This window comes from Cherax quadricarinatus, chromosome 23, assembly GCF_038502225.1.
Source record: "Cherax quadricarinatus isolate ZL_2023a chromosome 23, ASM3850222v1, whole genome shotgun sequence".
Lineage (NCBI taxonomy): Eukaryota > Metazoa > Arthropoda > Malacostraca > Decapoda > Parastacidae > Cherax > Cherax quadricarinatus.
In genome coordinates this window covers 16,891,788-16,919,664 of record NC_091314.1, presented here as the reverse complement: position 1 = coordinate 16,919,664, position 27,877 = coordinate 16,891,788, and the positions used below count along the sequence as shown (strand labels likewise).

General features: G+C 38.0%; 1 protein-coding gene across 1 annotated transcript in view; it reads right to left on the bottom strand.

The window, feature by feature from the left end:
* The window catches only part of LOC128685732 (mitogen-activated protein kinase kinase kinase 4), a 45,302-nt gene that overhangs the window by 7,733 nt on the left and 9,692 nt on the right, over window positions 1–27,877 (bottom strand). Inside the window, exons 4-5 of the mRNA XM_053772311.2 lie at window positions 25,177–25,299; window positions 1,814–1,914 (exon numbers count right to left, since the gene is read on the bottom strand). Coding sequence (XP_053628286.1) covers window positions 1,814–1,914; window positions 25,177–25,299 — 224 coding nt within the window. The remainder of the gene's footprint in view (window positions 1–1,813; window positions 1,915–25,176; window positions 25,300–27,877) is intronic.

The following is a 27,877-nucleotide window of genomic DNA, read 5'->3' as shown; positions in this document are numbered from 1 at the left end:
GAAACTGTCATTTTATGTCGCAAAATTTTCTGGAAAAAAAAAAAAAAAAAAATCTTATGAAATGACAGAGAATCTTTTACCGATGGTAATGACACCAAAAGTACGAACTTTGGTCGAAAACTCATGGAATTACGCTCCCGTGAAGTTAGCAGTCTCGGCAATACATATGCATCAACAATTTTGCCGACTTTGAGCCTTGTTTTTGACCAGTTCCATTGCTCCAGTTGACCAGACTCATAGCTATTTCATTAGAACTCCATTTTTTCTATCAGTTGAGTACAAGAAACCACCCATTTACCAATTTGAACTACCCAATAAAGTGGTCAGAAATTGGCAATTTGGCCAATTTTGTGCAAAAAAATACAAAATTTACTGTTATCCAGACTACTGCATTATTATAAAAATGGTATAAATAATATCAGTGCACTAGTGAAAGAATATCAGACTCCCCAGTTGACGTGTATTGGACGTGTGGTGTGATTTGCTTACTCTTGAACATTGGTAAAAATCAAACATTTCCGCTACTTTGAGCTCAATTTCAAGGTCGTTTTCATCAAGAAAGTAATCAAAATCATCTCTATTTCTGTAATATGTTTTCCATTTTATCACGTGAGACCATGAAAACGAGAATACAACGATAAATACTATACGAAAATACACCTCAAAGTAGGGGTTTTAATCCAAAAAAAAAAGGTCAGTTTTTTATTTCTCATTATGCACTGCGTGCTGCAGGATTTTTTTTATGTGGTGCACACTGACCACACAGACCCATTCTCTCACATGTGGGCCTACCAGCTTTCTCCTGCTTGATTTGAAGCCGCTAGAATTTACGCGTTTAAATGTCTGAAACAGTGGCGCGTAAGACGTATATATACGACCGTAACAGTTAAAGGGTTAATACCTAAACTTTTTGTTACCCTCATCACCTTTCTCTTTCCTATGCTCACTTTTAATTTCCTTCTTTTGTATACCCTCACAAATTCATCTACCAACCTTTGCAGCTTCTCTTCAGAATCTCCCAAGAGCACTGTGTCATTGGCAAAAAGCAACCATGACAACTTCCACTTTGTATTGGATCTTTTTATATTCCAATTCCAAAACTCTCCCCAGCACTAGCATTCACTTCTCTTACAAACCCTTATATAAATATATTAAACAACCATGCTGACATCATATATTCCTGTCTAAGGCCTACTTTTACTGGAAAATAATCTCCCTCTTCTACATGCCCTAACCTGAGCCTCATTATCCTCATGCACTTCCAACATTTGCCACATTACAACCCTATCCACTCTTTCATATACCTTTTTCAAATCCATAAATACAACAAAAACTTCCTTACCCTCATCTAAATACTGTTCACTTATATGCTTCATATGGTCTATATATCCCCTACCCTTCCTAAAGCCTCCTTGTTCATCTGCAATCCTGCTCTCCTTCTTACTCTTAATTCTTTCAATAATAGCTACCATACACCTTACCAGGGATATTCAACAGGCTTATTCCCCTATAATTCTTACACTCTTTTGTACCCTTTGCTTTTATACAAAGGAACTATGCACAATCTTTGCCTATCCCTAGGTACCTTTCCCTGTTTCATACCTTTATTGAATAAAAGCACCAACCACTCCAAAATTATATCACCATCTGCTTTTAACATATCTATCTTGATGTGGCATTAGACTGCAGTACTAATCCATGAACAGTATAAAAATACATTAATAAAAATATTATTACACAAATTTATTACTTTCATTAGAATGGGTTTTATATAATTGTCAAAATCCAGAACTTGGGTGATAGTAACTCTCACCTTGCCAGTTGACATCTCTATAACAACACACCCCACAGACCAAACATCTGCTGCTCGACCATGGCCTTCACTTGACTGGAAAATTTCAGGAGCCATGTAAGCTGCAAAAGTAGAAAAATATACCTTTCACCATACTCGGACAAAGAGTGAAGAACAAAAAGGCATAATACCGTGACTGGAACAATACACAAATAACACACACATAAGAGAGAGGTGCTTTCAATGATGTTTTGGTCCGACTTGAACCATTTACAGTTATGCTGTGACTATGTAAATGATCCAAGCCAGACCAAAATGTTGCTACTTTCTCCTATATGCAGGTCATTTGTGTACAAAGCCTGAAGTGTTGTATTAAGATGAATAAACAGATTGAAATTAAAAATTTACTATTTTGAATTCAAAATGCTTAGGTAGTAGGTTGGTTGACAGCAACCACCCAGGGAGGTACAGGTTGACCATTACTAATCTGGCATCATTGGGACATGTAGGGTGCCAGATCAGTGACTTTGCCAGATTACAGTGTGGTTAGCTTAAAATACACTTAACCCAATGGCGATATTTACACATTGGCAATTTCACCCAATTTACACCCCATTTTTGGCCCATTCCATTGCTCCAGTTGACCAAACTCATAGCTATTTCACTAGCATTCCTTCTTTCTGCCGACTGAGTACGTACAAGAAACCGCCCATTTACCTATTTTAACTATCAATAAAGTGGTCAGAAATCTGTATTTTGGCCAATTTTACACAAATTTCAAGAGATGCCAATTTCAAAATAGGGTCCAGAATAAACAATGCAGACATTCCTGGTACTAAACTAGCATTTTCTCTGTACATTAGTCACATCTCCAGGCCCTCTTATATTATGCTTGTGTTCCATTTTGAATTTTTATTCACACAAAAAATAGAAGATTTACTGTTATGCACACTACTGCAGTATTGTAATAACTGTATAATGTCAACCCATTTATGACGACATATTAGATCGGCCAGTTGGACACGTACTGGATGGTGATGTCATATGTTTACTCTTAAACATCGGCAAAAATCAAACATTTCTGGTACTTTGAGCTCAATTTCAAGAAACTTTCCTTCCTGAAACCAATCAAAATCATCTCTGTTTCTGTAATATATCTTCCATTCTATCAAAAGAAACCAGAAAACTGAGAATACAACCATAAAAACCATATGAAAATACACCACAAAGTCGCTGTTTTACATTAAAAACACGGTCACAGATTTTTCTCGTGCACTGTGTGCTGTAGGATTTTTTTTATATAGTGCACACTTACCACACAGACTTATTATCTAATATGTATGCCCAAATTTACTGGTCACAGCTTATCTGAGTGAGCTGAACTCATAGCGTCATACTACAGGGCAACAGTGGCTTCAAAGCCACCTTAGCTTTTATGGACAATGTACAGTGTTTACGCTTTACACAATGAGAAGCATTTCCTTTATTTGTTGGAACCATGGCTAGGGCAAAAAGTGAGTAAGTTATAACAATAAATGGAGAAAAACAAATTGGAATGACTTATGCAGCAGGTAGTGCCACCAAACAGTAGAGGCAGGTTGGTGCAGTGACCCCAGAAATTTGAAATTACTCTAGCCAAAATTAGTGCTGGATTACTGATGAAACAAGATTAGAGATGGCCACGCTGTACTACCATCCTGCCAAATGAGTGTGAAATGTAATTGTTTTGATGATGATAGGACTGCCGGTGTCTTTCTGTCTCATTTGATGATGATAGGATTGCCGGTGTCTTTCTGTCTCATTAACACATGGGATAAAAGGTATATCTTGCTACTTATACTTACACTTAATTCACCCTACACATGCATGTACATGTGCATCATACATATATTTTTTTTCAACAAGTTGGCCGTCTCCCACCGAGGCAAGGTGACCCAAAAAGAACGAAAATCCCCAAAAAGAAAGAAAATCCATAAAAAGAAAGAAAATCCCCAAAAAGAAAGAAAATCCCCAAAAAGAAAGAAAATCCCCAAAAAGAAAGAAAATCCCCAAAAAGAAAATAATGTCATCATCATTCAACACTTTCACCTCACTCGTACATAATCACTGTCTATGCAGAGGTGCTCAGATACGACAGTTCAGAAGTCCCTCCAAACTGTCAGTATCCCAAACCCCTCCTGTAAAGTGCAGGCATTGTACAGTGGAACCTCTACTTGCAAGTTTAATCTGCTCCATGACCTTGCTCGCAACTGGATTTGCTCATTTGCAGAGTCAATTTTCCTCATTTAAATTAAATGAAATGCAATTAATCCATTCCAGTGGAATTCTGTACTTCAATAATTTCGCTACTATCAACTCTATGGCTATTTATCTACCTCGCTTCATCTTATATGACATAAAAAAAAATTAATAAAATTAATAAAATATGTAATTCACGTAGTGGTATGGGCAGTGTCGGCAGTGGACGAGAGTTCGTCTGGAGACCGGACAAAATACTTCTTGAATAATTTCGCTAATATCATCTATATGGCTTATTTATCTATCACAGTTCATCTAGTATGACATAACAAACAATATAAATAACACAGAAACCTGATATATACTCTAGAAAGAATAAAATGTCATTATATATGTGACGGTGGCGGCTGACGAGTTTGTCTGGAGACAGGACAAAATAATCCTTGAATTTTCGCTATCATCATTTCTACTGCTTATTTATCTATTACAGTTCATCTAATATGACACAACAAACAATATAAATAACATAGAAACCTGATATATACTCCAGAATGAATAAAATATGCCATTATACATGTGGCGGTGGCGGCCGACGAGGGTTTGTCTGGAGACAGGACAAAATACTCTTTGAATATTTCGCTATCATCAACTCTACGGCTTATTTATCTATCACAGTTCATCTAATATGAAATAATAAACAATATAAATAACATAGAAACTTGATATATACTCTAGAATGAATAAAATATGTCATTATGTAACAGGTGGAGGTGGCCACAACCGCTCCCTCTTTGTTGTGGTAAACATTGCCATTTAGTGACGGCCTTTTGAAGCTGTCTATTATAATTATTATTATGTAGTACATTACGTATTATTATATATGTATTACTAGTATTATACGTATATTATTATTATTATTGTACTATATTACACTACTATTATTATCATACGTATTATTATACATATTATTATTATTACAATGTAAATATTTTGAAATTTATATTTACACAAGAAATATAAGATTTACTGTTATGCCTTATTGCAATAATTGTATAAATAATGTCAACCCATTCACGACTGCATACTGGAATGGACAGTGATGTCACTTGTTTACTCTTGAACATAGCCAAATTTCAAGGTGCTTTTCGTTGTGAAAGCAATCAAAATCATATCTATTTCTGTAATATATCTTCCATTCTATCAAATCAGACCAAAAAAATGAGAATACAACCATAAAAACCATACGAAAATACCGCTAAGGGGTGGCTAATTGCTGAGAATGAACTCCATTATTTATGCTCCGATTTCTTTTATTTTTGGTATAAGTTAAGAAACATCTTTCCATCATACATTGCCCAAGTTTCAATAAGATAGTCCAAGAAACAAATGAGATACAATTCCCTATATCAAGAGCAAGAGTCCCTCACCAGCATCAAGGAACCTGCCTTGAGGTCTGCTCGCTTATGGAAATTTTGCTCGCCTATTACAACCCAGGACTCCAAAGGCCTGTTATCCTGGGTGTAAAGGGAGCAAAATAAACACAGCAGAAAAACTTCACCAATTAAGAACAGAATTATGTACACTATATACACTATGTACAACAATAGGTATTAGTGCACTCCACGGTAAGCAAGGCAGAATAGAAGCCACTAGAGAGCAGACCGTGCTTCAAGCAACTCGAAAATGGGAATGACAAGGGCAGACAGGTGTGTGGTACCCACAATACCTCTGCGATTGCCAAAGCCATCTTCTTATTGGCTGGAACTTGGGTAGTGATTGAACAATGGGGCCCCATCACCAACCCTTAGCACCTGGTTCGCTGGTTGGGGGAGATAGCCTTTCAATGAGGGTGTGTACATGCGCCGAATAAAGGTTATGTACTCTTTGCATGCCACAAGTATGGAAGCAAAAAATCGACCCATCGACTGCTCGTATTTGTGAAAACTCGCATGTGGATAAGCTCGCAAGTAGAGGTTCCAATGTACTTCCCATTTCCAGGACTCAAGTCTGACTAACTGGTTTCCCTAAATCCCTTCACTAAATATTACCCTCCTCACATTCCAACAGTTCATCAGGTCCCAAAATTATTCGTCTCAATTCACTCATATCTACCATGCGCACACACGCTTGCTGGAAGTCCAAGCCCCTCACCCAAAAGACTTCCTTTACCCCGTCCCTCCAGCCTTTTCGACAATGACCCCTACCCCTCCTTCCTTCCCCTATAGATTTATAAGCTCTCCAAGTCTTTCTACTTTGATCCATTCTCTATGAATGTCCAAACCACCTCAACAACCCCTCTTCAGCCCTCAAATACTTATAGTAACTCCACACCTTCTCTTAATTTCCACACTCATAATTCTCTGCATAATATTTACACCACACGTTGCCCGTAGACAGGACATCTCCACTGCCTCCATCCACCTCCTCATTGCAGCATTTACAACCCAAGCTTCACAACCATATAAGAGTGTTCGTACCACTATACTTTAATACATTCCCTTCTTTGCCTTCATAGATAACTTTTTTTATTTCCACAGATACCTCAAAGCACCACTCACCAATATTCCTTCATCAATTCTATGGTTAACCTCACCTTTCATTAACCCATTCACTGACAAGTCAACTCCCAAATATCTGAAAACATTCACTTCTTCCATACTCCCTCTCTCTAATGTGATAACCAATTTGTCTTTATCTAAATCATTTGATACGCTAATCACCTTACTCTTATCTATGTTCACTTCCAGCTTTCTACTTTTACACACCCTCCCAAACACGTCCACTAACCTTTCCAACTTTTCTTTAGAACCTCCCATAAGCATAGAATCATCAACAAAAAGTAACTATCAATTCCCATTTTGTACTTGATTTCTCATAATTTAATCCCACCCCTCTTCCCAATACCCTAGCATTTACTTCTTTTACAACCCCAGCTATAAATATATTAAATAACCATGGTGACATTAAACATCCCTGTCTAAGACCTACTTTTACCAGGAAGTAATCTCCCTCTCTCCTATGTACCCTAACCTGAGCCTCACTATCCTCATAAAAACTCTTTACAGCATTTAGTAACTTACTACCTATTCTAAATACTACTTGCAACATCTGTCACATTGCCCCCCTATCCACTCTATTACATGCCTTTTCTAAATCCATAAATACATTGAAAACTTCCCTACCTTTATCTAAATACTGTTCACATATATGCTTCAATGTAAACACTTGATCTACACATCCCCTATCCACTCTAGAGCCTCCTTGCTTATCTGCAATCCTACTCTTTGTCTTAACTCTAATTCTTTCGTAATAATAACCCTACCGTACACTTTTCCTGGTATACTCAGTAAACTTATTCCCCTATAATTTTTACAATTTTAGGTAGTAGGTTGGTAGACAGCAACCGCCCAGGGAGATACTACTGTCCTGCCAAGCGAGTGTAAAATGAAAGCCTGTAATTGTTTTACATGATGGTAGGATTGCTGGTGTCTTTTGTCTGTCTCATAAATATGCAAGATTTCAGGTACGTCTTGCTGCTTCTACTTACACTTGGTCACATTACACATACATGAACAAGCATATATACACATACCCCTCTGGGTTTTCTTCTATTTTCTTTCTAGTTCTTGTTCTTGTCTCTTTCCTCTTATCTCCATGGGGAAGTGGAACAGAATTCTTCCTCCGTAAGCCATGCATGTCATAAGAGGCAACTAAAATGCCGGAAGCAAGGGTCTAGTAACCCCTTCTGTATATATTACCAAATTTGAAGAGAGAAACTTTCGTTTTTCTTTTTGGGCCACCCCGCCTCGGTGGGATACGGCTGGTACATTGAAAGAAGAAACTTTTACAATCTCTTTTGTCCCCCTTCCCTTTATATAAAGGAACTATACATGCTCTCTGCCAATCCCTAGATACTGTCCCTTCTTTCATACATTTATTAACCCTTAAACTTTCCAAACGTATATATACTTTTTTCAACATCTGAAAGTGTGTAAAAAAATGTAGATCTTCTTTTTTGTTTTACATTTGAAAACGTGTAAAAAAAACTTTTATCTCCATTTTTTTTTTTATATTTGAAAATATGTAAAAAAAGGTAGATCTACTTTTGTAGAACTACGAATTTGAACTTTGATCTGTTTGAACCGTTTAAGGGTTAAACAAAAATACCAACCACTCCAACACTATATCACCCCCTACTTTTAACATTTCTGTCATGATCCCATCAGTTCAACTGCTTTACCCCCTTTCATTCTACGTAATGCCTCACACACCTCCCCCACACTCACATCCTGCTCTTCTTCACTCCTAAAAGATGGTATACCTCCCTGGCCAGTGCAGGAAATTACCGCCTCCCTTTCTTCGTCGACACTTAAAAGGTCCTCAAAATATTCCTGCCATCTGCCCAGTACCACCAGCTCCCCATCTACTAACTCCCCTACTCTGTTTTTAACTGGCAAATCCATTCATTCCCTAGGCTTTCTTAACTTGTTTATCTCCAAAATTTTTTCTTATTTTCATCAAAATTTCTTGACAGTGCCTCTCCCACTCTATCATCTGCTCTCCTTTTGTATTCTCTTACCACTCTTTTCACCTTTCTTTTACTCTCCATATACTCTGCTCTTCTTATAACACTTCTGCTTTGTAAAAACCTCTCATAAGCTACCTTTTTCTCTTTTATCACACCCTTTACTTCATCATTCCACCAATCACTCCTCTTTCCTCCTGCACCCACCCTCCTATAACAACAAACTTCTGCCCCACATTCTAATACTGCATTTTTAAAACTATTCCAACCCTCTTCAACCCTTCCCAGTACTCATACTTGCACTAGCCCACCTTTCTGCCAATAGCTGCTTATATCTAACCCGAACTTCCTCCTCTCTTACTTAGTTTATACACTTTCACCTCTCTATTACTTGTTGTTGCCATTTTCCGTTTGTCCCATCTATCTCTTACTCAAACTGTAGTTACAACTAAATAATGATCCGATATATCCGTTGCCCCTCTATAAACATGTACATCTTGAAGCCTACCCATCAACCTTTTATCCACCAATACACAATCTAACAAATTACTTTCATTATGTGCTATATCATACACTGTATACTTATTTATTCTCTTTTTCATAAAATATGTATTACTTATTACCAAACCTCTCCTACACATAGTTCAACTAAAGGCTCCCCATTTTCATTTACCCCTGGCACCCAAAATTTACCTACTACTCCATCCACAACATTTTTACCCACTTTAGCATTGAGATCCTCAACCACAAGTACTTCTCACTTGCTTTAAAACTCCCCATGTACTCACTTAACATTTCCCAAAATCTCTCTCTCTCCTATATATTTCTCTCTTCTCCAGGTGCATGAACACTTACTATAACCCACTTTTCACATCCAACCTTTATTTTACTCCACATAATCCTTGAATTTATACATTTATATTCCCTCTTTTCATACCATAACCTATCCTTCAACATTATTGCTACTACTCCTTTAGCTCTATTTCAAACCCCTGACCTAATCCCATTTATTTCTTCCCACTGAAACTCTCCCAACCCCTTCAGCTTTGTTTCACTTAAAGCCAGGACATCCAGCTTCTTCTCATTCATAACATCCACAATCACCTCTTATCATTCGCACAACATCCACGCACATTCAAACATCCACTTTGATGGTTTTCTTCTTTTTATTTTTAGTAGGCTATACAGGAAAAGGGGTTACTAGCACACTGTTCCTGGCATTTTAGTTGATTTTTACAACACACATGGCTTACAGAGGAAAGATTCTTATTACATTTCCCCACAGATATGAAAGGAAAAGCAACAAGAACAAGAACTATTAAGATATATATACACCGGAACCTCTACTTACGAGCTTAATCCATTCCATGACCTTGCTGGCATCTCGATTTGCTCATTCGTCAATTTTCCTCATTTAAATTACTGAAATGGAATTAAATTGCAGGAACGACAAAATTCTTCAATATTTCCCTAATATCAACTCTACGGCTTATTTATCAATCACAGTTCATCTAATATGACATAATAAACAATATTAATAACATAGAAACATGATATATGCACTAGAATGAATGAAATATGTCATTTCATATGTGGCTTGTGGTAGTGGCCTCTGTTTTTGTTGATTACATACCTTCCCATGCTCTTATTATAACAGAAAATGGAGTGTCTGAGAGGCAAACTGCATTAGATCACTATGTAGTTTCATAAGGAAAACAATAATAATAATAATAATATAAATAAATTATGTAGTACTACAGCATTTACCTTGGAGATGGAGAAGAGATGCTGGGCACAGTGGCTTATGCTGTTAGGAGTTGATTTCATTTCATCCTTTTTCTATAGCTTAATCGCTTAACCCTTTGACCGTTTCGGCCGTATATATATACGTCTTACATACTCAATAACTCTAGCGGCTTCAAATCAAGCAAGAGAAAGCTGGTTGGCCCACATGTGAGAGAATCGGTCTGTGTGGTCAGTGTTTACCTGGAGTTTTCCTGGAGAGAGTTCCGGGGGTCAACGCCCCCGCGGCCCGGTCTGCGACCAGGCCTCCTGGTGGATCAGAGCCTGATCAACCAGGCTGTTGCTGCTGGCTGCACGCAAACCAACGTACGAGCCACAGCCCGGCTGGTCAGGAACCGACTTTAGGTGCTTGTCCAGTGCCAGCTTGAAGACTGCCAGGGGTCTGTTGGTAATCCCCCTTATGTATGCTGGGAGGCAGTTGAACAGTCTCGGGCCCCTGACACTTATTGTATGGTCTCTTAATGTGCTAGTGACACCCCTGCTTTTCATTGGGGGGATGTTGCATCATCTGCCAAGTCTTTTGCTTTCGTAGTGAGTGATTTTCGTGTGCAAGTTCGGTACTAGTCCCTCTAGGATTTTCCAAGTGTATATAATCATGTATCTCTCCCGCCTGCATTCCAGGGAATACAGGTTTAGGAACCTCAAGCGCTCCCAGTAATTGAGGTGTTTTATCTCCGTTATGCGCGCCGTGAAGGTTCTCTGTACATTTTCTAGGTCAGCAATTTCACCTGCCTTGAAAGGTGCTGTTAGTGTGCAGCAATATTCCAGCCTAGATAGAACAAGTAACCTGAAGAGTGTCATCATGGGCTTGGCCTCCCTAGTTTTAAAGGTTCTCATTATCCATCCTGTCATTTTTCTAGCAGATGCGATTGATGCAATGTTATGGTCCTTGAAGGTGAGATCCTCCGACATGATCACTCCCAGGTCTTTGACGTTGGTGTTTCACTCTATTTTGTGGCCAGAATTTGTTTTGTACTCTGATGAAGATTTAATTTCCTCGTGCTTACCATATCTGAGTAATTGAAATTTCTCATCGTTGAACTTCATATTGTTTTCTGCAGCCCACTGAAAGATTTGGTTGATGTCCACCTGGAGCCTTGCAGCGTCTGCAATGGAAGACACTGTCATGCAGATTCGGGTGTCATCTGCAAAGGAAGACACGGTGCTGTGCTGACATCCTTGTCTATGTTGGATATGAGGATGAGGAACAAGATGGGAGCGAGTACTGTGCCTTGTGGAACAGAGCTTTTCACCGTAGCTGCCTCGGACTTTACTTTGTTGACGACTACTCTCTGTGTTCTGTTAGTGAGGAAATTATAGATCCATCGACCGACTTTTCTTGTTATTCCTTTAGCACGCATTTTGTGCGCTATTACGCCATGGTAAAATTTTATTAAACACCATATTTACTACCAGTCAACTTTACTTTTCTACATTAAACATTATTTTATACTTCCCATAACATTTTGTTGCCAAATTTTCAAGTTTGTATATTCAACTCCAACCTTTATATTATCCTTTGTACCTGTGTAGCTGTCTACCATCTTACTATCATATTATAACCAAGACATTACCATTGTTATTTTTTACTATTATTCTTTTGGTACTTTAATTGTGAATTTTATTTTGTCAATTTAAATCTAGTTATACTCTTGATCTTGTCAACAACCTATACCAGACCCTAGTGCAATTGCAAGTACCATTTCAATTTGTATTTTTATATTATAAGTTTATATTATAATTCCTACTCTAAGATTGTTTTCATATCTTAGTGACTATATTGTGTGTGCAATTAGTGGATATTTCAATTATATTATTGTTCAAGGCCCTTAACTATCTTTTGCTAACTAGTACCAACTACCTCATATATCTTTTTTTTTTTTTTCTACTTTTTTTTTATTCTTTTGCTACCTTAACATGTATATTTTATCTTGTCAATTTAAATCTAGTTATACTCTAATTCTTGTAAACAACTTATATAACACCTTAGTGCAATTACAACTGAGAGTCTTGTGCCTTTTTTATATTAGACTAAACTCAGTTGTACTATAGTCAATACTAAATTCATTATATTAGACCATATTGCAATTACTAGTGAGAGACTGGTGCTATTTTTAATTTGTATTTTTATATTATTAGATTAAATCTAGTTGTACTATAGCTCATTCTAGCTCAAAACATAGACTCCACAAAAGTCATTATATTAGACCTTAGTGCAATTACAAGTGAGAGTCTTGTTCTATTTTAAATTTGTATTTTTATATTACTAGTTTATACCTAGTTGTACTTTAGTTCATTCCAGCACAACACATAGACAACATCAACTTCATTATGTGTAGTAGTGACTATACTCTATATGACCAAAATACTCTAGCTATATACTTATCCAAGCTTCCCACCACTACAGATATCAGTACTAGAACTCAACACATAACTCAGGATATAAATAACCATAATTTAAACCTAGAAGATGATTGATCACGTTGACCCTGATCTAAACCTCCATAATCTGACACCCAATCAAAACCTATTGGAAAGTAACTGCCTTTATTACACAGCATCACAAGCCAGCACTATCCTAAACAATGCTAAAAGCCTATCAGTACTTAACTACAACATCAGGTCCTTAAGCAAACACTATGATGACCTCCTGGCACTCCTTGAATCACTAAAGACACCCTTCTCCTGCATTATTTTTACTGACACCTGGCTTAACCCTTTCAGGGTCCAAGGCCCAAATCTGGAGTCACGCACAAGTGTCCAAGAATTTTCAAAAAAAAAATTTGTTATTTTTTCTTATGAAATCATAGAGAATCTTTTTGTGAAGGTAATAAAACAAAAAGTACGAAAATTGGTGGAAAATTGACGAAATTATGCTCTCGCGAATTTTGATGTGTCAGCGATATTTACGAATCGGCGATTTTGCCGACTTTGACTCCCATTTTAGGCCAATTACGTTATTCCAATCAACCAAATTCTTAGCTATTTCACTAGTATTACTTCTATTCTATCGATTGAGCACAAGAAATCGCCAAGTCAACTGTTTCAACTACAAAATAAAGTGATCGGAAATTGTTAATTTGGCCAATTTAACACAAAGTTCAAAATATTCCAATTTCAAAATAGGGTCCAGAATGAACAATGTAGGCATTCCTGGCACTAAACTAACATTTCCTCTGTTCATTAGTTATGTTTTGAGGCTTTACAAATAAATTCCATTTTGATTTTTTATTCACATAATGAATTTTTATTCACACCAAAAAATAGAAGATTTACTGTTATGCAATACTGTAATAATTGTATAAATATCATCACCATATTTGTGAATGTATATTAGACCCACCAGCTGACGTGTATTAGACGTGTGAGGTCGTTTGTTTACTCTTGAATATCGGCAAAAATTTAACATTTCCGCTACTTTGAGCTCAGTTTCAAGCCATTTCCAATGCTAAAACCAATCAAAATCATCTCTATTTCTGTAATATGTCTTCCATTCTATCAAATGAGACCAAGAAATCGCAAATACAACTATAAAAAACATATGAAAAAACACTGCAAAGTTGCTGTTTTAATCGAAAAATCATGATTTCATTTTTTTTCTCTCATTATACACAGTGTGCTGCAGGATGTGTTTTATGTGGTGCACACATACCACATAGATGCATTCTCTCATATCTAGGCCCAAATGTACCACTCACAGTTTATCAGAGTGAGCTGAGCTCATGGCGTAGATCTACGGTTTGGACCCTGAACGTAAAGCCGTAGATCTACGGGACGGACCCTGAAAGGGTTAAGCAAGACACAATAGATATCTACCCTCTACCAGGATACACAGCAATTCACAACTGCAGACCAAACCAAGTTGGGGGTGGTATTGCAATCTATTACTCTAACCAATTATCTTGTATTAGCACCACTTGCTTTAGTGATGAATATGGGGAATACATTTTTGCTAATTTTACTGTAAAAAACCTTAAGACACCTATAACAATCGGTGCCATTTACCGGATACCTCACACAAACATCCCAAATTTCAGTGAGAAATTAAAGTCACTAATAACAAACAGACAAATGAACAAGCACCACCTTCTCTTAGCTGGAGACTTCAACATCAACCTTGGCTTACTAGATGATCAGCCTGTAACTGATTTCATCAACAATATGAACAACACACTTCTCATACCAACAATAACTAAACCAACCAGGCTCACTGAGACAAGTGCAACGATAATAATCCACATATGGACCAATATACTAGCCCCCCTTAAATCAGGGATAATCACAGATAGCACTACAGACCACTACCCTACCTTCCTCCTGACAAACATTAATAAACCACCACTTGAATACAACAAAGTCTCATTTAAACTCCATGACGAGGCCTCAATAAGGAAGTTCACAACTGACCTAGAGATTGTTGACTGGCCTACAGAATTCTCCAAGGCCAATGGTATTGATGACTGGACAGACATTTTTCTTAACAAATTACTTAGACTATACAACAAACATTGTCCTATAAAAACGAAACAGATCACAAACAAACGGCTTGGTTGCCCATGGCTAACCAGCACCATTCTGAAATCCATTGACAAGAAACACCAATATGAAAAGCAATATAGACAGGGCTTAATACACAAAGATATTCTTAAACACTATTCATCAGTTCTCACCAAAGTAATAAAGAAAGCCAAACAACTATACTACTCCAGTAGATTCACAGACACTAGAGGAGATATAAAAAAGACCTGGAAAACACTCTCTCAGATTCTAGGGACCCAGAAACTGAAAAAAAACAAGAATATTGTCCTAACTAAACCTAATGAAACACCACTACATCCCACTGACACAGCTAACAAGATAAACGACTTCTTCTCAACCATAGGATCTAATCTCGCCAATAAAATCCCACATACTAATGCCCATGCCGGGGACTACCTAGATGGGAATTTCCCGAATTCCTTCTATCTTGCACCAACTGAGCCCTCGGAAGTCACCGAGATTATAAAGTCACTTAAAAACAACTCGGGGAATCTGTCTAATGTCCCACCATTACTGTACAAGCGAGCGGCCCATATCCTTTCGCATGCTATTTCATTACTTTTTAACAAGTCACTAGAAACTAGCACCTTCCCGAAACTACTCAAGATGGCAAGGGTTACACCAATACATAAAGGTGGTGACCCTACAGACTTAAACAACTATAGGCCAATATCAAACTTACCATTGCTATCCAAAATCTTTGAGAAACTCGTGCACAGGAGACTATATTCATTTATAACAGCACAAAACATACTCAACCCCTGCCAATTTGGATTCAGGAAAAATAAAAGCACTAATGATGCAATCATAAAAATGCTAGATCTGCTTTACACAGCATTGGAAAATAAGGAATATCCACTAGGAATTTTTATTGACCTAAGAAAAGCTTTTGACACAGTAGACCACGACATCCTACTCCACAAACTTGACCATTACGGTATAAGAGGCCATGCGCTTGCTTATTTCAAATCTTACCTTACTAATAGGTATCAGTATGTTACCATTAAAGACACTGCATCAACAACATGGCCACTTGATACTGGAGTTCTGCAGGGAAGTGTCCTTGGTCCCCTGCTCTTCCTCATATACATCAATGATCTTCCAAACATATCCCAACACCTGAAACCCATTCTCTTTGCTGACGACACGACTTATGTCATCTCTCACCCTAATCTTGCCACCCTCAACACCATTGTTAATGAGGAGCTGATCAAAATATCGACTTGGATGACAGCCAATAAACTTACGCTTAACACTGACAAATCCTATTATATTATGTTTGGTAGCAGAGCAGGAGATGCACAAATTAACATTAAGATCGACAACACTCTAATTACCAGACATAATGAGGGCAAATTCCTAGGCCTATACCTTGACAACAACCTGAATTTGAGCACCCATATCCAACACATAACCAAAAAAGTATCCAAAACAGTTGGGATCCTCTCCAAGATACGATACTACGTGCCGCAAAATGCCCTTCTCACACTATACCACTCACTTATTTATCCATACCTCACCTATGCTATTTGTGCTTGGGGATCAACTGCAGCAACACACCTAAAGCCAATGATAACCCAACAAAAAGCTGCAGTAAGAATAATCACTAAATCCCATCCCTGGCAACACCCCCCCCCACTCTTCATAGATCTAAACTTACTCCCTGTTCAGTACATCCACACTTACTACTGTGCAATCTACATCTACAGGACCTTAAACTCCAATATCAACCTTGACCTAAAACGCTTTCTTGATAGTTGTGACAGAACCCACAGGCATAACACCAGACACAAACATCTCTACGACATTCCCCATGTCCGACTAAACCTTTACAAAAATTCAATGTATGTCAAAGGCCCTAATATCTGGAACACCCTACCTGAGAACTCTAGAACTGCAGACACATTCATCACCTTCAAAACTACCATTAGAAAACATCTTATCTCCCTGATAAACCCCATCAACTAACTACACGAATACCACCTGGTGGCTCACACTTACACTCACTCACCCATTTGACCATAAACAGAAATATTAATCTCAATCTTAAAATAATGAATCCTATGATACTCCAATAGTGAAACTATGTACTGTGCCAAAACAAAAGCATTCACATTGCTAAACTCACAAACTTGTATTTAGTCACTTAGCCATAATACCAACTTACCTCATAATTTGTAATATTTTAAAATAAAGAATTAAACTAAGTCTGCCCGAAATGCCTAGCCATGCTAGGCGTTCTAGTGGTACACTCTGTAATCATTATTTAACTACGTGTAAACCACACAACAACCAAATTCTGTAAATTCAACATTGTAATCTTTATAGAGAATAAACTTTGAATTTGGTCACACTTGTCGAAGGCTTTTGCAAAGTCTGTATATATTACATCTGCATTCTTTTTGTCTTCTAGTGCATTTAGGACCTTGTCGTAGTGATCCAATAGTTGAAACAGACAGGAGCGACCTGTTCTAAACCCATGTTGCCCTGGGTTGTGTAACTGATGGGTTTCTAGATGGGTGGTGATCTTGCTTCTTAGGACCCTTTCAAAGATTTTTATGATATGGGATGTTAGTGCTATTGGTCTGTAGTTCTTTGCTGTTGCCTTACTGCCCCCTTTGTGGAGTGGGGCTATGTCTGTTGTTTTTAGTAACTGTGGGACAACCCCCGTGTCCATGCTCCCTCTCCATAGGATGGAAAAGGCTCGTGATAGGGGCTTCTTGCAGATCTTGATGAACACGGAGTTCCATGAGTCTGGCCCTGGGGCAGAGTACATGGGCATGTCATTTATCACTTGTTCGAAGTCATTTGGCGTCAGGATAACATAGGATAGGCCTGTGTTAATCAAATTTTGTGGCTCTCTCATAAAAAATTCATTTTGATCTTCGACTCTCAGTCTGGTTAGCGGCTTGCTAAAAACTGAGTCATATTGGGACTTGAGTAGCTCACTCATTTCCTTGCTGTCATCTGTGTAGGACCCATCTTGTTTAAGTAGGGGCCCAATACTGGACGTTGTTCTCGACTTTGATTTGGCATAGGAGAAGAAATACTTTGGGTTTCTTTTGATTTCATTTATGGCTTTTAGTTCTTCCCGCGATTCCTGACTCCTATAAGATTCCTTTAGCTTAAGTTCGATGCTTGCTATTTCTCTGACCAGTGTCTCCCTACGCATTTCAGATATATTGACCTCTTTTAGCCGCTCTGTTATTCTTTTCCGTTGCCTGTAAAGGGAGCGCCTGTCTCTTTTTATTTTGCATCTACTCCTCCTTTTTCTTAGATGAATAAGCCTTGTGCATACATCGAGTGCCACCAAGTTAATCTGTTCTAGGCATAAGTTGGGGTCTGTGTTGCTTAGTATATCTTCCCAGCTTATATCGGTTAGGACTTGGTTTACTTGGTCCCACTTCTAATGAAATTAAGACACATGTGCGGCGTCTGGGTGTCTTTGTTGTGGACATTTCGCCATCCAGTGGCTGGCTGGATGGCGAAACGTCTACGATAGAGATGCCCGGGTGTTGCGTATGTGGAATTCGTCAATGTTGCCGATGTTTTTGTTATTGAAGTTGAATTTGGTGAATGCTCCCTCATGACTAGTCTCATTATGTCGGTCTGGGGCTCCACGCATACATGTCTGAACCTCCATTATGTTGTGATCTGAGTATATTGTTTTTGATATGGTGACATTTCTTATCAGATCATCATTGTTAGTGAAGATGAGGTCTAGTGTATTCTCCAGTCTAGTAGGCTTTATTATTTGCTGGTTTAAATTGAATTTTGTGCAGAGATTTGAAAGCTCGTGTGAGTGTGAGTTTTCATCAGAGCTGCCTCCTGGTGTTATTACTGCAACAATATTATTTGCTATATTCCTCCATTTTAGGTGCCTTAAGTTGAAATCCCCCAGGAGCAAGATGTTGGGTGCAGGAGCTGGAAGATTTTCCAGACAGTGGTCAATTTTTAACAGCTGTTCCTGGAATTGCTGGGATGTTGCATCCGGAGGCTTGTAGACTACCACAATGACTAGGTTTTGGTTCTTGACCTTTACTGCTAAAACTTCCACTACATCATTTGAGGCACTGTATAAAAACATCCTCCAGCACACAGTGCATAATGAGAGAAAAAAAACTCTGAACGTGTTTTTGGATTAAAACGCTGACTTTGAGGTGTATTTTCATATAGTATTTATGGTTTCATTTGATAGAATGGAAAACTTACTACAGAAATAGAGATGATTTTGATTAGTTTCATGATGAAAACGACCTTGAAATTGAGCTCAAAGTAATGGAAATGTTCGATTTTTACTAATGTTCAAGAGTAAGCAAATCAGACCACATGTCCAATACACGTCAAATGGGGAGTCTAATATTCTTTCACTAGTGCACTGATATAATTTATACCATTTTTATAATTATACAGTAGTCTGCATAACAGTAAATCTTCTATTCTTTGTGTGAATAAAAAATCAAAACAGAAAGCAAGAGTAATATAAGAGGGGCCTGGAGACATGACTAATGAACAGAGGATATGTTATTTTAGTGCCAAAAATGTCTGCATTGTTTATTCTGGACCCTATTTTAAAATTGACATCTTTTTAATTTGTGTGAAATTGGCCAAATTGCCAATTTCTGACCACTTTATTGAGCAGTTGAAATCAGTAAATGGGTGGTTTCTTGTACTCAATTGATAGAAAAAATGGAGTTCTAAAGAAATAGCCGAGTTTAGTCGAATGGAACAATGGAATTGGCCGAAAATAGGGCTCAAAGTCAGTGAAATCGCCAATGTGTATATATCACTGAGATCGCTAACTTCGCGGGAGCGTAATTCCTTAAGTTTTCAATCAAATTTTGTAATTTTGGTGTCATTATCATCGGGAAAAGATTCTCTATCATTTCATAAGAAAAATAATTTTTTTTTTTTTTTTTGCAGAAATTTTTCGACACCTGGAGACACTTCAGGATTTGGGGTTGCGACAATCAAAGGGTTAAAACCCTTTCAGGGTTTCAGATGTACTAGTACGGCTTACGCACCAGGGTTTTTGACGTACTAGTACGCCTAAATTCTAGCACCTTCAAATCCAGCGAGAGAAAGCTGGTAGGCCTACAAATGAAAGAATGGGTCTGTGGTCAGTGTGCGCAGTAAAAAAAAAAAAATCCTGCAGCACACAGGGCATAATGAGAAAAAAAAAACTTTGACCGTGTTTTTGGATTAAAACAGCGACTTTGCACTGTATTTTCGTATGGCATTTATTGTTGTATTCTAGTTTTCCTGGTCTCATTTCATAGAATGGAAGACATATTACAGAAATTGAGATAATTTTGACTGGTTTTACAATGAAAAGTACCTTGAAATTGAGCTCAAATTAGCAGAAATGTTAGATTTTTACCAAAGTTCAAAAGTAAACAAATCATGATAAGCGTCCAATACACATCAACTGGTGAATCTAATATTCTTTCACAAGTGCGCCAATATTATTTATACCATTTCTACACTAATGCAGTACTCTGCATAACTAAATCCTCTATTTTTCGTGAAAATAAGAATTCAAAGTGGAAAGCAAAAGAATGTAAGAGGGGCGTAGGGACGTGACTAGTGAACAGAGGAAATGTTATTTTAGTGCCAGGAATATCTTTCTTGTTTATTCCGGACCCTATTTGGAAATTGGCATCTTTTGAAATTTGTGTGCAATTGGCAAAATTGCTAAATTCTGACCACTGTATTGAACAGTTGAAATTGGTAAATGGGTGGTTTTCTTGTACTCATTCGATAGAAAAAATGGAGTTCTAGTGAAATAGTTATGATTTTTGTTGACCAGTACATTGGAATTGGCTGAAAATAGGGCTCAAATTGGGCAAAATCACCGATGCGTAAACATCGTCGAGACCGCTAACTTCGCAAGAGCATAATTCCGTAAGTTTTCCATCAAATTTCATACTTTTGGTGTCATTATGATCGGGAAAAGATTGTCTATCTTTTCATAAGAAAAAAAATAATTTTTTTTTTAAATTTGGCTGACCCTGAGAATAGGTCTGGGAGAGGGCCTGGCGACCCTGAAAGGGTTAATTGCTACACTCTTAAAGATAAACTTCATCACTTAACTGATACGATTTTTATTTTTATGCTACTTCACTATACACTGATTTTTGGCTTTTTCACCACGCTTTTCACACTTTCATCTGCAGGGCATTTCAATAAAAAACTGTCCAAGGAAGTTTGTTTCTTCCTCCCTTTCAGAATGTTTCAGAAATGAGTTATGCAAGCATCATTAACCCTTTGACTGACGAGACCTCTGCCTACCAACTTGCTCTCAGTGTCAAAGAATTTAAAAGAAATATATATATATATATATATATATATATATATATACAGTGGACCCCCGCTTAACGATCACCTCCAAATGCGACCAATTATGTAAGTGTATTTATGTAAGTGCGTTTGTACGTGTATGTTTGGGGGTCTGAAATGGACTAATCTACTTCACAATATTCCTTATGGGAAAAAATTCGGTCAGTACTGGCACCTGAACATACTACTGGAATGAAAAAAGTTCGTTAACCGGGGGTCCACTGTACAGTGGACCCCCGCATAGCGAACTTAATCCGTGCAAGAGGGCTGGTCGTTATGTGAAATGTTCGCTATGCGAATTAATTTTCCCCATAAGAAATAATGGAAATAAAATTAATCCGTGCAAGACACCCAAAAGTATGAAAAAAAAATTTTTTTACCACAAAAAAATGTTAATTTTAGTACACACAAACTGAAAAAGGCATGCACAATTACATGACACTTACTTTTATTGAAGATCTGGTGATGATTGATGGGATGGGAGGAGGGGAGAGCATTATCTTCTTACTGTTTAGAAGGGGAATCCCCTTCCATTAGGACTTGAGGTAGCAAGTCCTTTTCTGGGGTTACTTCCCTTCTTCTTTTAATGCCACTAGGACCAGCTTGAGAGTCACTGGACCTCTGTCGCACAACAAATCTGTCCATAGAGCTCTGTACCTCCCGTTCCTTCAAGACTTTCCTAAAATGGGCCATAACATTGTCATTGAAATAGTCACCAGCACGGCTTGCAACAGCTGTGTCAGGGTGATTTTCATCCATAAAGGTTTGCAGTTCAACCCACTGTGCACACATTTCCTTAATTTTTGAAGTAGGCACAATGGATTCCACAACTGGCATAGGCTTCTCAGGGTTAGCCCCAAACCCTTCAAAATCTTTCTTAATTTCCATACTAATTCTCACCCTTTTTACCACAGGGTTGGCACTAGAAGCTTTCTTGGGGCCCATGGTCACTTATTTTCCAGAAACAGCACCGAAAACACTGTAATAATACGAAATATTCCGAGTGTATGCTTGAATGTTACCGCGGAGGCTAGCTGGTAAACAATGGGACGGGCGGCACATGTGAGGCTGGCTGAGGGCCCACATTGGACGCGTCTCGGACGAAGTTCGCTGAGCGGGTTTTTGTCTACTATGCGGGGCAAAATTTCAGCGAACAAAGCGTTCGCTATGCGGATTGTTCGCTATGCAAGGCGTTCGCTATGCGGGGGTCCACTGTATATATATATATATATATATATATATATATATATATATATATATATATATATATATAATTTTTCTTATGAAATAATAGAGAATCTTTTCCTGATGGTAATGACACCAAAAGTACGAAATTTGATGGAAAATTTACAGAATTACACTCCCACGAAGTTAGCAACCTTGGCGATATTTACACATCGATGATTTCGCCCACTTTGAGCCCTATTGTCAGTTAATTCCATTTTTCCAGTCCACCAAACTCATAGCTATTTCTTTAGAAATCCATTTGTTGTATTGAATGAGTACAAGAAACTCCCCATTTACTGATTTCAACTACCCAATAAAGTGGTCAGAAACTGGCAATTTATCCAATTTCACACAAATTAAAAAAGATGCCAATTTCAAAATAGGCTCCAGAATGAACAATGCAGATATTCCTGGCACTAAAATAACATTTCCTCTGTACATCATTCACATCTCCAGGCCCCTTTTATAGTATTCTTGCTTTCTACTTAGAATTTTTATTCACACAAAAAAATAGAATATTTACTGTTATGCAGACTACTGTACACTGAGTTCAGTGGTCACATGTGGTCATACCTGTCCTAAGCTCTCTGGAAGTTAGCGTGGGGTGTTACCAAGTACCATGGCTTGTAGTGTTTTAGAATCTTAGGCTCAAGTGTTAAAGGAGGAGGTTCTACTTCTTCAGGAGGAAAATAGGAGGCTGAAGCTTCTCCTAGATGGGTTTGGGAGTGAGTGTGAGATGGATTTAGCTGGTAAGGAGGAAATGGTCACCAGCAGTGAGAGTGGCAGCAGCTTTAAGTGGCAAGTGGTTCACAGTTCAGGAAGAAGGAAGATAAGGAGGGTTAATAGAGAAGATGTGAAGGTAGGAAATCAATTCTCTGTTCTCCAGGACGAGTGTACTTCAGTGGTTAGTGAGGTTGAAGGTAACACTGATTACCCTGCTAATCAGGGTAAGAATATTCTAATTGTAGGAGATTCTCAGGTAAGATATATGGACCGTGCTTTTGGTAACAGAGATAGAAAGGTCAGACAAAGGGTGTGCCTCCCAGGAGCTGGTGTTGGTGACATAGTCAGCAGGTTGGATAATATTATTTCAGGTAATGGGAACAAGCCCATTATCTGTCTAAGTGCTGGGGGTAATGACATTGGGAAGGGCAGGAGACAGGAGCTGCTGGATAAGTACAAGTCAGCCATAGAAGTAGTCAGGTCTAAGGGAGGGATCCCAGTCATATGTAGCATCTTGCCTAGGAAGGGAGTGGGCAATGAATGGATGTCTAGGGCAATTGGTATAAATTGCTGGCTAGACAGGTACATCAAGGAACTTGCAATCCCATTCATTGATAACTGGGACAAATTCTATGGCAAACATGCGATGTATGCAAGGGATGAGGTTCATCTCTCCTGGGCTGGAGTGGTTGCATTAGCCAATTCGATTGAGGGGGTAATGGATAACTTGTCTAGGACTTTAAACTGATAGATTACAGAGGTATGGGAGTTTGCAGGAAACAAGCAGGCTGCAGTATTAGGGTTGAAAACAGCAGATATTACCAGGATACCTCAAGAATATGTTTAAAAGACAATATTCAAAATAAAGTTGCTAATAAAGGCAAATCAAATGATCAACAAACAGAGATAGTAGAGGGCAACATGTGACTAGTTCCCTTAAGGTTTACTATACAAATAGTAGGAGTCTAAGAAATAAGATAGATGAGCTAAGATTACTTGCAAGTGCAGGTAATATAGATATTATTGGTATAACAGAGACCTGGTTCAACCTGAGTGGTGCGTTGAGGTATATGTGGAGACAAAAAAACGTTATCAATAGAGGCAAAGAAAGGAATGTATGAAAGTATAGTAGTACCAACACTCTAATATGGGTGTGAAGCTTGGGTTGTAAATATTGCAGTGAGGAGGCAATTGGAGGCAGTGGAGATGTCCTGTCTAACGGCAATGTGTGGTGTGAATATTATGCAGAGAATTCGGAGTGTGAAAATTAGGAGAAGGTGTGGAGTTAATAAAAGTATTAGTCAGAGGGCTGAAGAGGGGTTGTGCTGAGGTGGTTTGGTCATTTAGAGAGAATGGATCAAAGTAGAATGACATGGAGGGCGTATAAATCTGTAGGGAAAGGAAGGTGGGGTAGGGGTCGTCCTCGAAAAAATTGGAGGGAGGGGGTAAAGGAGGTTTTGTGGGCGAGGGGCTTGAACTTCCAGCAAGCGTGCATGAGTGTGTTAGATAGGAGTGAATGGAGACGAATGGTATTTGGGACCTGATGAGCTGTTGGAGAGTGAGCAGGGTAATATTTAGTGAAGGGATTCAGGGAAACCAGTTATTTTTATATAGCCGAACTTGGGTCCTGGAAATGGGAAGTACAATGCCTGCACTTTAAAGGAGGGGTTTGGGATATTGGCAGTTTGGAGGGATATGTTGTGTATCTTTATATGTATATGCTTCTAAAGTGTTGTATTTTGAGCACCTCTGGTAAAACAGTGATTATGTGTGAGTGTGGTGAAAGTGTTGAATGATGATGAAAGTTTCTTCTTTCTTTTTGAGCTCTTATCATAAATTTTAAACTGTCACAAGTACAGAGTGATGCAGTCGCTTATGGTAAAATGTTTCCCTTAATAAATGTTACGAGTTGAACAAGGTTTTCTTTACCACAGCTTGTCAGTATTATCATAACATTTACAATCAAGTATGGTATAAATAAAATACTTACCATGTGTGCCAACTATTCCAGCCAGTTCTCCGATTTCTGTCTGATGGCCACGCAGTCTGACAGAACATCCAAAATCTCCTAGTTTCAAAGTATTGCCTTCATCAGACAGGAAGATATTGGCACCTTAAAAACAAAAAAACATAAAGAGAACAATTACAAAAAATTTATGTATTATCATTCATAACATTTTTCTTGAAGAAAATGTGTATACATGAGGTATACATTTCTAGAATTTCATGTAAATATAACATTCCTTCATTACTACTTTTGAATTCTTCCATACTGTTTTCTTTATTTTCAGGTCTTTATTCTGCTTTCCTATTTTCTTAGTGCATATATACGACAAAGCAATTCTCATGCTTATTATTTCTTGAGTGTAAATTTTAGTTGTTTGCCTGACATAATTTAATATTGTTAACAAATGGGTTCAGTGTTGCTAAGTGTGTATTAGTTAAAAGAATGAGGCTAAGTAGGAAGAGAAATGGAGAAATTGTAGAAAATGTAATCCAATTTTGTATTTTATGTCAATGTACATGAATCTAGTTTCCATCGTCAAGAAAGAACTGTTTTCTTAATGTTCTGAATGAAAGGAAGCTGGAAGTCCTAGCACTGAGCAAAACAAAGATAACAGAGGTGGTAGAGCTTACATACGAAGGAATAAATGGCATTAAGTTAGCTGTGTGACAGAACAAGGGTTAAATAAGGAGGAACAGTATGCTAAACAATCAATTGTGGAAAGGAATAAAAGCACAGTGGAACCTCTACTTGCAAGCTCATCCACGTGAGAGTTTTTCCAAATACGAGCAGTCGATCGGTTGATTTTTTGCTTCCATAGGAAAGTGAAATTTCCATAAGCGAGCGGGTCTCAAGGGAGGTTCCACGATGCTGATGAGGGGCTCTTGCTCATGATCTAGGGAATTGCATCTCATTTGTTTGTTGGGCTATCTTATTGAAACTTGGGCAATGTGTGATGGAAAGATGCTTCTTAATGTACACCAAAAATGAAAGAAATCGGACCATAAATAATGGAGTTCACTTCTCAGCAATTAGCTGCCCCTTAGTGGTATTTTCCTATGGTTTTTATGGTTGTATTCTCGTTTTTTCTCATTTGATAGAATGGAAGATATATTACAGAAATAAATATGATTTTGAGTGGTTTCATGATGAGAAATACCTTGAAAATGAGCTCAAAATAGCAGATATGTTGTAATTTTGCCGATGTTCAACAGTAAACATTCCAATATGCAGTCGTGAATGGATTGACGTTATTACAATAATGCAGTAGTCTGCATAACAGTAAATCTTCTGTTTTTTGTGTGACTAAAAATTCCAAATTACAGTGGACCCCCGGTTAACGATATTTTTTCACTCCAGAAGTATGTTCAGGTGCCAGTACTGACCGAATTTGTTCCCATAAGAAATATTGTGAAGTAGATTAGTCCATTTCAGACCCCCAAACATACACGTACAAACGCACTTACATAAATACACTTACATAATTGGTCGCATTCGGAGGTAATCGTTATGCGGGGGTCCACTGTATTTATATTGTAATAATAATAATAATAATCCTAGGTAGTAGGTTGGTAGACAGCAACAGCCCAGGGAGGTACTACCATCCTGTCAAGCGAGTGTAAAACGAAAGCCTGTAATTGTTTTATATGATGGTAGGATTGCTGGTGTCCATTTTTCTGTCTCACAAATACGCAAGGTTTCAGGTACGTCTTGCTACTTCTACTTACACTTAGGTCACACTACACATACATGTACAAGCATATATATATACACACCCCGCTGGGTTTTCTTCTATTTTCTTACTAGTTCTTGTTCTTGTTTATTTCCTCTTACCTCCATGGGGAAGTGGAACAGAATTCTTCCTCCGTAAGCCATGCGTGTTGTAAGAGGCGACTAATATGCTGGGAGCAAGGGGCTAGTAACCCCTTCTCCTGTATATATTACTAAATGTAAAAGGAGAAACTTTCGTTTTTCCTTTTGGGCCACCCCGCCTCGGTGGGATATGGCCAGTGTGTTGAAAGAAAGAATAATAATAATAATAATGATAAGAAAGAGATGATTGTGGATGTTATGAATGAGAAAAAGCTGGATGTCCTGGCTTTAAGTGAAACAAAGCTGAAGGGGGTGGGAGAGTTTCAGTGGAGAGGAATAAATGAGATTAGGTCAGGGGTTTCAAATAAAGTTAGAGCTAAAGAAGGAGTAGCAGTAATGTTGAAGGATAAGCTATGGCAGGAAAAGAGGGACTAGAATGTATTAATTCAAGGATTATGTGGAGTAAAACAAAGATTGGATGTGAAAAGTGGGTTATAATAAGCGTGTATGCACCTGGAGAAGAGAGAAGTGTAGAGGAGAGAGAGAGATTTTGGGAAATGTTGAGTGAATGCGTGGGGAGTTTTGAATCAAGTGTGAGAGTAATGGTGGTTGGGGATTTCAATGCTAAAGTGGGTAAAAATGTTATGGAGGGAGCAGTAGGTAAATTTGGGGTGCCAGGGGTAAATGTAAATGGGGAGCCTTTAATTGAGCTATGTGTAGAAAGAGATTTGGTAATAAGTAATACATACTTTATGAAAAAGAGGATAAATAAATATACAAGGTATGATGTAGCACGTAATGAAAGTAGTTTATTAAATTATGTATTGGTGGATAAAAGGTTGATGGGTAGGCTCCAGGATGTACATATTTATAG